Consider the following 13,993-nt stretch of genomic DNA (forward strand, 5'->3'; position numbering starts at 1 on the left):
ATAGTATAATTTTTTTCTTTTTTTTCCTATATTTTTTTAATCATCATAAATATTTAAAAAAAATAAAAAATTCACAACATCATTAAAAAATATTTTCTTAATCATTCGGTAAAAATAAAAATAAAAATCCATTTGGAACATTTTTTAGATCCCAAATTACATTTCTCTTAAAACTTACTGCTAAGTTGCCTCACTCTCTTGACATGGCACCAGATGGCCGGCCATAGCAGTACTTTTAGGTCAAATGTAAAAAAATTTAGCAAATAGCTAAAACAATTTGAATGCTTAATAATGAGACCAATTAATTAATTTAAGTGACCATGCACAGCCAGTTATACATTGCTCTTCCGGACCATCACCTTCAACCCTCCAGCCATATGGCCAGTCAACAAAGGAACAAAAATCGGCCGGTCCTCACAGACCGGCCAGATCTCGAACCGCCTCAGTATCCTGGCCACAGCATACGACATCTCTATAAAAGCCATCTCCTTCCCAAGGCACACCCTCGGACCGGCCTGAAAAACCGGGAACTTGTACGGACTGATATCCGTTTTCAACTTCCCATCCGGTTGCTCATCGAACCATCGGTCCGGTTTAAATTCGAACCGATCAGTCCCCCACAACTCCTCCATTCTCCCCATCCCATAAGGAAAGTAGGTCACCCTATCTCCCTTCCCGATCGGAGTCCCATCCGGAAAAGTGTCGTCTTCGAGGGCGTGCTTTGAGTCCCACGCAACCGGCGGGTAGAGCCGCATGGACTCGCACAGGCAGGCCTTGACGAACTTCATCTCCTTGAGAGTTTCGAAGTCCAATGGCTTTTCAGTTTCGGATCCGCCATTAATATTGGCCAGCACGGAATTCACTTCGTTCACAATGAGTTGCTTTTGATTTGGGTACTTTGAGAGCAACCAGAACAGCCATGTCATTGCCGAGGATGTCGTGTCTCGGCCGGCCATGATGAAGCTTATCACCATGTCTCTTGTCACCTCCTCGTCGACGTGCCCCGCCTGCAACAATCTCGACAATAAATCAGTACTGCTCTCGCGTTTGTTTTCGCGAGCTTCTTCGAGGATTCGCCTTTTGTTTCGTATGATCTCGGCCACAAAGCCATGCACGAGTCGAACTGCTTCTTTGAGTTTCTTCTCGGAGCCTACGTTCAGTGCACGCTTGATCTTCCAAAACCAGAATACCGGGGCCATCGAACGCATGGCGCTTATCTCCGACGCAATGTCAAAGGCTTTTACAAGAGGCAGCACGGGGCAATGCAGGTCTAGGCAACATGGGTCTATCCCCAACGAGACCTTACAGATAGTTTCAAACGCAAACCTTCTCAGTATTTCTTGTAAATCCAAGATTTCATTCCTCTCCGCGGCCTCCTCAAGCAATGGGATCAATCGGCAATCGACTTCTTCTTCAAGCGTTTTGAAGACTAATTCTCTCAAGGACTTTGTGCTAAACTCATGGCTGGCCAGCTTCCGCTGGGTGAACCATAACTCACCGTCGACGTTGAAGATGCCATAGCCAAGAAGATCGCCGAGGATGTCGGTGAAAGGGGTGCCTTTGGGGAAGTTGTTAAAGTTGGTCTTGAGCATGTATTCGACGTTGGCCGGGTTTGCAGTCACAACGATGCGCCGTGCACCGAGCCGGTGCACGACGATGGTCTGAGTGGGGGACTTTGATAAGAGGTCTGTGTACCAGTCCAGGAGACGCCGGCGGTTTTTGTTGAAAGAGATTAGGCAGCCAATAACTGGGTATGAAGGAGGGCCATGATCCATACTGGGGGACGATTTCCGATATTGAATTTGAAGGATGAAGGAGAAGAAGAACAGGGACGAAAAAAGGGAAAACGTCCCTAGAGATATGAAAGTTAGAAGAAAGATAGACATGGTTTTGCTTAATTCCGAATATCTGACTCAGAAGTACTGATGATCTATATACGTAGACATGTTCATATATATATATATATATATATATATATATATGAGTAATGTTAGTGAGAAGCTACTATAACAGTGCACATTTTACACTTACTGCATGGTTGCTTCTAGTTAATTATTTCTAACATTCACTTGTAGAGATGTGTGGTCTACATAATATTATATAATGTGTGTAAAATAAATATTCTTAATAGTGACTTCTATCTATATTTATTATATATATAATATCTATGTGTGTTTTGTGTTGCCATACACATGCGACGTTTGCATGAGAGAGAGAGAGAGAGGCCGACATTAATGTCTTAATTCTGCATTAGGGTTTACAATCGGGAGGAGAAAGGGACCGGGAGACACATATGGTTCACGTGCAGACTTAGAAGGACAAAAAACGGCGAGCCGGCTCAGGAAGGAAATTTGAACAATGAAACATATATTACGGCGGAAGTTTCGTCCATCAGACTTGGATTTTTGTCTCTTTTTTTAAAAAAAATATTAGAACAATAAGTACCATTGGGGTTATCATTATACTGTAAAGCATGTAAATGTATAATTCATGATGTACATGGGGATCACATAAGGTACTTATGACAGTAGTACTCATGCGATCGACCTTTATGCAATAATATTCGAGTTTGTTATATATCTCCAACTCGCTCAATAAAAAATTGATCAATATTTTTCATTTTAATATTAACGGAAAGAAAAATAATATTCTTCAATATTCCTATCTCAATCCTGCTCGCTTGTAGCATATTTTAAGTATATGCCATTAAAGTATAAGCTAGTTGATATATATATATATATATATATATATATATGTTCATATCAATAAAATAGTCCTTGAGTTAAATCAGCCGTATCAATAAACTTTAATAGAGATAATAAAATTTAAAATGAAAAGTAGGGTTACTCTTACATATAACATGACCAGATTCAATCAGCTAGCAATCAAGGCTCGAGAGAAACCATTTAACTCAAGGCCGACTAAGTTGATCATGAACCCGTTACCCAAAGATCCGACCCAATAGTGTGAATCACATAAGCCCATAGGAGGCATATATATCATGCACAAGACCATTACGAAATAAAAATTATATTTGTGAGCGATCACTTGTATATATGACCTGATTTGATTTTCAAATAGAAATTTAAATAATTGTTTCTATTACAAATCAAATTGTGACTTGATTGATATATATATAGGGGTGGGCTTCAACTTCGATGGAGTTGAATTCCTCAACTCCGAACTCCAACTCTAATAACCATTGGAGTCCAAAAATAACTCCGATTCCGACTTCGAGAGAAACCTAACTCTGGTTCTATTTCGCTTGATCAATATCGAATAGAGTTGGAGTTTCATTCGGAGTTGAGTTTTTTGTTTCCTATTTTCTTACTCACTTGGCCTTTTTAGCATCCAAACAAAAATTAATTAAGAAAGTTCTGTACTAGCTAAAAACAAGATTTCTAAACAATAAACACAATTGACGACACATGGAAGGGGCAGAGACAACAATGTCAGAGGGTCAATAATGACTATCGACGATGTCCTTTCCATGGGAGGTATGGAACTGCCAGTCCTAGCCACGGGCCAATATACATGAGACAACGGCAAAACATAATGAAGAGGTAGACAGAGAGAACAAAGCAGCTAAGGAGAAATATAAATGTGTAAGGTTAGCTGAAATTGTAAAAGATGAATATATAGGAGTATGAAAACAATGTCGTTTTAAGATTTGTTACAATGTCAAATATATTAAGTATACATATAGGAAATAGAGTTGGTAGTCTGGAATCTTGTTGAACTCCAAACTCCGATTTCGACTATTTTAAAAGTTCAAAGTCTGACTCTGATTTTAAATTCCGACTTCAACAAAATCAGAATCAAAGTGGGCATCAAACAGAGTCGGAGCGGAGCTGCAGGGGTTTTGCCTTGATCACGCTCATGATATGGAAAGTGGACAACATACCCTATGAGTTTTGATATGAGAAACATATAACAAGAGTGGGACAATAATTCTGCAGATAACTTTGCCGCCCCACTAGAACATATATAGTACATACTTGAATTTCAGTATGCATGCGTGCGTGTTTTAACTTTTCGGCTTCAAAAATAGTAGTCACGAATGTATAAATTGATCACATGTTAAACATGCATGCATGTGTTCAAAGCTTTAAGCTGGTTAATGTACTTTTCATGTCACTACGTACTTAATTATCTTGTAAGTGATCTGGAGTATTCTCATCCATTAAAACTAGAAAGACGTGTACAATTTTATTACGAGAAAAACTAATATTTACAATGAGTTATTTCTCACGATAATAAATTAATTTAATAATTAAGAACTTATTATTTTTGTAACAAATAATTGATTACAAATTAATAAATGTTTTTTTGTAGTGATATTTATTCTACTATTATAAACGGCTACCGAGCCGATAGATGGAGCCGCGCGCTTTGAACTTTGTCCATATGTGTAATTTTTTCATGTTTATTGTCAAGTTATTTTTTTATCTCTCTATTTTCTGTGGGTTATTTTTGTTGATTTGTTTTCAAGTCTTGTCAGTTAAAGACTTTCAGAACTTACATTTATGTTTCATCTTTGCAACTTTACAGTAATATTGATTTTAAAAGTCTTTTTTATATAAATTATTTTCTGAATTTTTTTTATTTATTGTTATTTATTTCAGTAATCCTAACAATTATATTTACACAACACATTTTTATAACATATTTCAAAATCAAAAAATTTCAATTGTTTGTCACAGTCTTTTATGGCTTCCTCCATTTTTTTTATAAGAACCACATTATTTCTTAAAAATAATCATTTCACTAAACTAGGCAAATGTCTTTAGCACGTTGTTCTTGCGCTAGTGTGTGTATATATATAGGTTTTATTACAAGAAAATTTTGAATATATTATATGAATATAATGATCTAGCTTAAATCAAATTGTGTAAATCTCGATTGGTGTACGTTGATATTGGTCGACAGTACTAGTTTTCAATTGGTTAGTTTTCAATCTTCGTTTTTCCTTTGTTACAAAGTATGTAGAGAGGGGGAAAAAAAGAAAATAGAGAAGAGGAAGTCAAGTGAAGAAGCCAGCCCTGTAGTGATGATCAATATAGATGATATATGAAATCCCACATTATTATTTGAGAGAGGGAATTAGAAATTTTCAATGATCTTTATGATAATTCTATCGAGCCAGGACTCTAATTATATCAATAACTAATCATTTTAGAGACTCGGAGAAATTACAAATTCGCCTCTTTGCTAAATGTTGTCGACCTTTCATATATCACTTTTCAAGCTACCCGTTTCAGTCTTTATTAATTATTCCATATGTCTTGATGTCTCACCACACATTTTAGGAGCCTCTTCCAAATTTTATCTCTGACAGAAACCATGCAATTAAGGCCAAGAAAGAAACTAAATTATATAATATGTATAAAAAATTTAATATTGTCCCGTAAACATTAATTTCCTAACTCATCACTGTTGACTGTTATGTAATGTTGTACAAAACACACATACCAATGATGGCAAACAAAATAAAAGCAATCATAATCAAAACAATCATAATCAAACACACAATGCACAATATATGTGGTTCTGCAATTTGCCTACGTCCACAGAACTGTAAAAATCTTATTAATCAGAAGAGATTACAATCATTCAATCTCAACTCATACTCTCTAGGACTTTTTACTCTCTCACACAATATGCACTTTTGACAATTGTTCTCTCTTAATTATTTGGTTGAAGGGTCGTGCAAAATATGTCAAACATGATAAATATATATCAAACGGTGTTGGAAATCCTAATCTGGCAAAATCAGTGTTCTTCGCTCAAGCTGCGTGTTAAGAGTGCCTCGAGTGAACAATCAAATCAACATTGGCTCGAACGGGGTGTCGAGTGGGGATCGAGCGAACACTAGCGCTCGAGCGAGGTGTTGAGTGGGATTCGAGCGAACTCTCGGACTTAAACTTCGCTCGAGCGCACTTACAGCAAACACCTTTTTCAGCTCCGAAACCAGTCTCCACATACACCCCAAAATTGACAACATATAAAAAAAATCCATGAGTCAGCAATTTCAGCTAAAAATGCCATTTTCCCATGAGCAAAAAGCAATGCCAAATTGTACTGCTCAAAACCAAAATTCTCACGTTTGTTTTCACAATTATTCTCATCTTATCTTATTTAATCATTATAACTTTTTCAAATTCCTATACAAAATAAAATAAACAATTCAATTTTTTCAAATCCTAAAATAAAAATAATATTAAAAATATATATTTTAATAATATTTTATTCAATTTTTAATTTTTATCTTAACTTATCTCATATCATCTGCGAAAACAAACGAGATAAATAAATAAAGAACAGAAAATAAAGAACAACTATTTACATAAAGTGGGCAACAATCTTTTTAAGCAGTTTCAGGCTTCTTTTAGCAAGTAATCGTATTGCATGTGGCGCATTTGGTCCGATTTTGGACAAAATTTGGGACTAAACTGGTACGCACCGGTTTTGCATTTTCAAAAACCGATTCCGCACCGGTTATTCTCCTAAACCGGTACTTCCAGTTTTACCGGTTCCGATCCAGTTTGGTCCGGTTTTTCGATTTTAATATACTATATACTATATTATATAATATATATATATAATAGTATATTCTAGTATATAATACTATAGTGATAATATATTGTAGTATATTATAATATATAGTGATATAGTATTTGTATAACTATTAATACAGTAGAATATAGTGATATAAGATTTTAAAATTTAATATTATATTAATTAGTAATTTATCATATAATACAAAACTATTTTATATATAATTATATATTATATATAAAAATTATATACAATATAAAAAATTATAATATATATATATGAACTGGTCTGGTTCGGTCCGGTCTGGTTTTAGAAAAAGAAAAATCGAAACCAAACTGATTTTGACCAATTTTAAGAAAAATAAAACCGATACCGGACCGAACCAAACTCAGTACCGGACCAACTCACCGATTCGGTCCGGTCCAATTATATTATTAAAAAGCTTTAAATTACTAAGAAAAAGTTTAAAGAGATTTTTTAAAAGGGAGACTCATTAAGCTTCTTAATTTCCAAACCATCTCATCTCATTATTATAATTTTTCTAAACTCTCACACAAAATATAATAAATAATTCAAATTTTAAAATAAAAATTATATTAAAAATTATATTTTAATAATATTTTATTTAACTTTTATTTCATTCGTTTCATCTCTTATGTATAAATATTATCTGTATATACAAACGAGACCTAAAATAGATTTTAAAGTTTTTCTCTTGGAGTTTGAAAAAGGGTTAATTTGATTTTTCCATTTAAAATACGTTAGATAATGACAGTGTGGTAGTGGGTTTTGAACTTGGTGTCATGCGAGCGACTACTGGTACACCATTGGGCATTAATTTATGGAAGAATTTTGTTATATATCAGTCAATATTTATCTTTATATTTGACAATATTTTCTTTCTTTTATCATAAGGTGTGGGGTTTGAGATAGTAAATACTGACTAATGAGAAGATTAATTTTTTATGAAAAAGTATGGTGAGTACAAATTTTTACTATTTATAGAACTTTTTTACTGTTTATAATAGCCTTACACAAAGTTTATACATCTGAAATTTGTCTTTTACATTACTCATTTTCTAAAATCAAGAGGAGAAACTATGAAAAAGAGAGAGGGTAAAAGTATATTCTCCCCATATTTAAATCAATGCTCCTAAACTTGTCCCTTGAACTCCTCCATTAATTTTTAATTTTTCACACTTGTGTGAATTGTTTGCTTGCTAAAGAAAATACCTACTACTTGCAAACAACCAACTAATTTTTTTGGACATATTTGAGTAGAGTAATTCTACATATAATCGTAAAATGCATAAATATTATGTAATCATTTTGAAAAAGAATAGAGTCTACTATTAAAAAATTAATTTTTTTTTTTGTGCCTCTCATGTGTTATTCACTTTTTTTAAAGCGATTACGTGATAGTTGTACAATTCACAATTACAAATATCTTTTCTCATTTAAAAATCCTAATGGACGAAGCTTAAAATAATGGGGAGTTTTTCTCTTTTGTTATCCTTATGAACAAAATTCAAATCTTCTAATTATAATGACACATATAGCGGCCAATTGGAACAATTTTACTCAAACACGTTCACCTATCTTCTTTCATGAAAAAAGCAATTTTGAAAAAGGAAGTCATAGAATCAAAGGCGAAAATTTTGATATGTTGTTAATGGGTGGCTGTTGCACTTCTTGATTTCAACAATGTGATAAACGGGCGAAGAGGACAGATTGGTTTGGAATCTTGGATAATGAATGGGAGGTAAGATGAGGTGAGATAATTTTAGATGAAAGTTGAAAATTGAATAAAATATTATTAGAATATTATTTTTTAATATTATTATTATTTTAAAATTTGAAAAATTTAAATTATTTATTATATTTTATATAAAAATTTTAAAAAAATAAAAATTTAAAAAAATATAATAAAAAAATAAGATAAAATGAGATAAAACACACTCAAAATCCAAAAAAAAGACGAATATATAATGCGAATCTGCCCACTCGTAGTCTTTGATGTTTACTCGATAGCAAGCCAATGAGTGTCATGAGCTGCGGGCCCATTACCTAGATTTCGTATCTTAAATTTGTCTTCTTCTTCTTTTTGTCTTCACAGCCAAAATCTTCATTAATGCACGTTCTTAATTGGTTCTTTTCAATACCCTTAAGGAAAAAAATAAAATGTGTGTCGGTACCAAATGTGGCACTTGTTTGACATGAATTAGGCAGAAACACTTGCCTTTCAAACATGTGCAAAATCATCAAATGTCTTCTTTTATAGATAGTGTTCGAGCCAATTTTGTTTAATAGTCAAGAGAAGATATGTGTAATGTTTCTTGCTAACAAGGACATGCATATTGGTGGTTTATGCTAAAACACTTGGCATAAACCCATAAGTATTGTCTTAAAATAGGTAATCATACTAAATGCAACGTCTGCAGCTTTCACTTGATATCAACATCAGTTCCATTGTGTACTAATGAACGACTTGCTCCGGATGTGTAATTGTTGAGGGCAAAACAAACAGGCTAGAAATAACGAAAGAAGCAAGCCTGTTCAAAGTTGAAACAGGGATGCCGGATTTTTTACCTCCATCCCTTCTCTCCTTCCTATTATAGGCTTTATCCAGTAGCCTCTTTCAGCCGTGCAATCAGCTCATCCTGCACATGTGATTGCATGCATCAATTCAGGCACAAGCAGAAAGAGACTGGGAATTTGAAAGTATAATTATCTAAAAGGATTGGAAATGCGGGGATCTGAACTTCCATCCCTCCTGGAAAATAAAGAATATTTTAAACTGGATGCAGATAAAATTGAATTGATCCTTGCCTTCTTTCCTTTAGTGGAAAGACTTCTTGCCTTCAAAAGGGCACGAAGCCTTTCAACTGTGAAGCTCTGAAAGTCCCTATTAGATGCTCGACTGTTTGATCCTTCTGCATGTCCAACAGGAAAAAATAAAAAATAAATTATGATAAAAATGAGCAACAAGATCATTAATTTCGTAGGAAATGCATAAGTATATAATCAGCCGATTCAATAAATTTCCAACATCTAAAGCGCATTGCATCGTCCGATGGATGTTGGATGGCTCTATTCATTTTATATGGATGTACATTGTACAAATTGGATAATACAAAACAAGAACCATAAAAGTTTACCTTGTTGAGAACTGATTTGACTATTTGCTCTCTTAGCTGAATTTCTGACATCTGGAGCTCTTTCAGCAACCCTGAAATGATTAAACGAGGGTCAGTAATCAGACAGAACACTTTCGAATTTGCACACTTGCACACCAGGAACCAAATGAAAAGAGTTGTTCCGAAGTCTATGATGCATTGTAAATTCATAATAAACACTGGTGTCATTTGAGGCAGAAGAGAGTTGATAAGTACTGTATAATCTTAAACCCTAAGAGTAGCACAAAGATATCTCAATTAAAAAAAAGACACACACACACAAGTAAACTTATAAAAACATCCTTTGAACTAAACTTATAAAAACAAACCTTATTTATCTACAAAATGTGGAAAAAATTCTCATCTGTAAGCTATGTTAGTAATACCTCTTTCTAGAACTCTCAGTTGCATTTACACCCTTCACATCCTTTGAACTAGAATCGCCCTTCTGTTTTTTAAGCATGAGCGATCTGATCAATATGTTCCGTTGGCTTGTTTTTATCTGTTGGCCCTCTGGATGTACAAGAAAGAGAGATAGAATTTAGACATTACATTGAAGTAAAAGTATATGAAATTGCATGGGACATGTTCTCTTTCAGAGAATTTAGATGTGCAAAAAGTTGATGAAAAAGTTGCAAAATAAATCAGGAGGACAATAATATCACTTCAGAATAAGTTACTCAATTTCTTTCATTTTTTTAATGACATGAAGAGAAAGAAATTGCATATGATATGAAATATCATCTTTTTTTTTTATTGGCACCAGGTGTCCAGGAACAGAGTTCAGACTAATCCCGGGGGTGCATCTTTAAATTCAAGGAGAAAATCCCCCGGTCCAATGACTCCTAGAGATTGTTTGCACCCAAGAAGATTTGAACCTTAAACCTAGGAGGAGCATACCCCCAAGCCCAAGACCTTTACCATTTGAGCCAACCCCTAGAGGTTTGATATGAAATATCATCTTGGCAACATTTTGTTAATAATATTCAAAATGTTAGCGCAATAGGATCATATAGATTAAAGAAAACATGCAAAAAGCAAAAATAGATAGACCATACATTCTGATCCTCACAATTGTAGAACAAAATCATCTCTGAGTGTACCAATAGAATTTATTGGTTCAAACATTTAGAATTGCAACACAGTACCAATGCAAAACTAGTATAATTCCATAAGTTCCGAAGAGTCCTATAAGGTCCAGAGATTCGCCCCAATAAAGTTTCAAAAACACCTTCAACATATACATGCAATCACTTAAATAAAATCTATAAGGATGTCAAAAGCATTTCTAATTTGATCCACTTGCCCAAAAGGGTAATGTCGGAGAAATAGGGAAAAGAAAGTGAGAAAATATGAATCCAATCACAAATGAGAAGTGCAATATCTACAGTGAAAAATGAAGGATGGGACACCTGGAGGTGATGAGTCATGGCCACAAATATATACTCGCATCCCACCCTGAACAAAATTTTCAAATGTCAAGGTCAATGCTCCAGCAACAAGAATCTAGTGAATTTATAACAAACATAAATGTATGAGAAAAATGAAACCAACTACGTACACAAAAGAAGCATCCTAAAAGAGCAAAAATTTTAAATGAAAAAAGGAAGGAGTTTTTGCTGAAGTTGTTTCTTGTATATGATTAAGCAAGAGATACACTACGTAAACACATTGCAAGACAGAAGGTTTACTTGACAAACAAGCTTGATCCTCTAATCATTTACAAACTGTCAACAAGCTTGGGGAAAGAACCTAGATATAGAAACTAAAGATGAAATGACCAGTTCTAATGGAAACAAGTATATTTTTAACAACTTTTTTCTTAAAAGGTCTTCTTGGGCTTCACATATTTGATCCATAAAAGAACCCATTACTTCAAATATGGCAGTAAAGTATTGTTGATGACAAGATCTTGGGTGTCCATGCAATGAGGCATTGTAGGCAACTCAAGCAGCCACCATAGAACTCCATCAAAGTGGAAAAAACAAACTTCTTGTGTGATTGGAGAAAACAAAGGATGGCATCTTGCCCCAGCGCCACAACCAGAGCCTTCTGGACAACATGCTCCAAATACTTTTTTCCATTAGAAAGCATACTGAAATAAGCAGACCAGGTCCACATGAAGACACGTGTCATTATCTCCAAGGCGCTAGAAAAGACTGAAGCTTCTCTCTTCTTCTACATAAGAGCCGGCATGGGAAGAATGTTTGCAAATGCAAAAGCAACTCCACCATCGTGCTTTTGGAAGCAGCTCAATTGACACACATTAATAACCCAAGGTCAACTAAATAAATGTGAGAAGCTGATTCTTATGTCATCGTATTGTCATATATGTGGGCTTTAGCATTCAAGGAACTGAAAAGACCATGATCTTTTACTAACTTATTTCTCATAAATACACGGTATCGTCCTTTATCATTAAAGTTGAAAAAAGGATTCTGAAAGGTTACTTTCGAACCTCTTATTGTATCTTCAGAAAAGTTTTATCTGAAATTTTGAACCATATTCTCACAGCAGGGTGATGCAGGTTCCATCTTTTTAATCCATAACAGCTTATAAAGCAGGAAGCATGGAACAGGAAAAAATAACATCTGCTTACAAGTATCATATCCAAAACACTATATAGATGCAACACCCCAATGGAAGGCCCAAACTACATGGTCTATACTCCAAAATGATTAGTCAATAGATAAGGCATGATATTTCTTGGAGCCGCAACTAATCCCAGACTTCTTGAGAGAATAGTCGTATTATCATTCTGGGAAAGTGACTATGCAGCAAAAAAAAAAAAGGATGCATGCTGGAAAAAAAAAAATCTTTCAATCACACCTTCATTGATGGAGGTGCTAGATTTATCTTATGATAACGAATCCAACAAAAAAACAACAACACCTAATTGGCTTTTAAGACCTTAAGAAGATCCCGCAAGCAACAGCCAACTTCGTCCTCAGAGAAAATTCAAAGAACAAATGTATCACATTGGATTTGAGGGCCAAAACACTAATTTTCTGTTACCCCAATAAAAAAGGACCGTGACCTGCTTATAGATCTAAAGACTAACTGCTTCAGGCTTTTGTTACCGATTCAAATACAAACAAGGGGAAGATAGCCTTCTCTAATTCATCCAGAAGCCTACGTCCAATATCTAACATTCCCGTTATCATAAAACCAGGTCAAACAGATGCCATATACCTAATAGGACACCAACAACAATGGCAGTAGAGCTTAATGATTATTCTTTAAAATTTATGATATAAATTAACACATTGATCTATAGCATCAAATATAGTATGTAAACTCAAAACATTGCAAATGCAGCCATTTGAGCCATATATTTAGTTCTAATAATGTGAACAAACCACTTGAAACAAACTACATTTTTACCGTACTAAAGATGATACCTCACAAATCACAACCAAAACTAAAGCCACTTTCTCCCATAATTTTTTCAGTGTTTCACATACAGCTACAGTAAATATTTGCAAAGCTATAAACATAAATTTTAGGATAAAATAAAAGGAAGTCACAGCAATAAATCACGTCTCCAATGGATTCGTTTTACGCATTAATCACTAATAATTTAAATACATAAAATACACCAATTTGCGCGTATATAATAAATCAACATTGAACCCTAAACGGCCTGTTTGGTTCCAGCGAAAACATCAAGATTTCCATTTGCGTTTCAAAACATACGAGCAAGACACGTCGACAACCAACTTAAATGCTTGCTTCGTCCTCGGTTAAACGATATAGATTTCTGTCTGTTTACTTCCGAAGGTCCCAAACTACAGACATTAATAATTCAAAAACTTTACCTCAAAATTTATGAGAAACCAAACAGAAGAATAGAGAAAATGACAGGGTTTAAAAGGTTTAAACAGAGAGAGGAGACGAAAGAGACATCACCGGATTTGAGGAGATGACGGTGGAGGAGAAGAGCCCCCGGGAGGGAAGGTCAGCTAGAAACTTCGAAGCTCCAGTAGACGTCGTATGACTCGGATCGGACGGCGGACAGGACGACGAGCCCGTCATGGCGCCTGAAAAAGAAAAGAAATTTAAAATTCCCTCCCCAAGCAGTACGGTGATAAAAGAGGGAGGGAGTCGAGTGCGAGTAAAAAATTGAGCACTCCGCGCATATATATTATTATTATTATTATTATTTTATATATATATATATATATATATATATTAAAACATTCTAATCTATACAGTCACTTTTACGTACTCTTTACGTATTCTGATAATGTAATTGGTTG

The 13,993-nt window shown here is 34.5% G+C and overlaps 2 protein-coding genes across 2 annotated transcripts; both read right to left on the reverse strand.

Moving 5' to 3' along the window:
* Positions 1-332: 332 nt before the first annotated feature.
* On the reverse strand, positions 333-2,475 carry LOC108994307 (cytochrome P450 94B3-like). The gene is made up of 3 exons (XM_018969446.1): positions 2,398-2,475; positions 2,070-2,086; positions 333-1,908 (listed from the first exon to the last, which is right to left on the reverse strand). The coding sequence occupies exons 1-3, from the start codon at positions 2,473-2,475 to the stop codon at positions 333-335; spliced, it is 1,671 nt and encodes a 556-aa protein (XP_018824991.1).
* A 6,334-nt stretch (positions 2,476-8,809) lies between these two features.
* LOC108994300 lies at positions 8,810-13,840 on the reverse strand. The gene is made up of 6 exons (XM_018969439.2): positions 13,644-13,840; positions 11,147-11,192; positions 10,121-10,247; positions 9,717-9,787; positions 9,388-9,491; positions 8,810-9,218 (listed from the first exon to the last, which is right to left on the reverse strand). The coding sequence occupies exons 1-6, from the start codon at positions 13,767-13,769 to the stop codon at positions 9,180-9,182; spliced, it is 513 nt and encodes a 170-aa protein (XP_018824984.1). The 5' UTR covers positions 13,770-13,840; the 3' UTR covers positions 8,810-9,179.
* Between the last annotated feature and the right edge of the window lie 153 nt (positions 13,841-13,993).

Source organism: Juglans regia, chromosome 9 (assembly GCF_001411555.2).
Source record: "Juglans regia cultivar Chandler chromosome 9, Walnut 2.0, whole genome shotgun sequence".
Taxonomy (NCBI): domain Eukaryota; kingdom Viridiplantae; phylum Streptophyta; class Magnoliopsida; order Fagales; family Juglandaceae; genus Juglans; species Juglans regia.

What these genes read in the sequence shown, in the direction of transcription:
- LOC108994307 (XM_018969446.1), bottom strand. Translation starts at nt 2,475, where the DNA reads ATGCTTTACAGTATAATGATAACCCCAATGGTACTTATTGTTCTAATA.
- LOC108994300 (XM_018969439.2), bottom strand. Translation starts at nt 13,769, where the DNA reads ATGACGGGCTCGTCGTCCTGTCCGCCGTCCGATCCGAGTCATACGACG. An exon ending in ACTGAGAGTTCTAGAAAGAG is followed by an intron (nt 9,788 to 10,120) that starts GTATTACTAACA and finishes TAATCATTTCAG; the next exon opens with GGTTGCTGAAAGAGCTCCAG. An exon ending in TTTCCACTAAAGGAAAGAAG is followed by an intron (nt 9,219 to 9,387) that starts GCAAGGATCAAT and finishes TCACATGTGCAG; the next exon opens with GATGAGCTGATTGCACGGCT.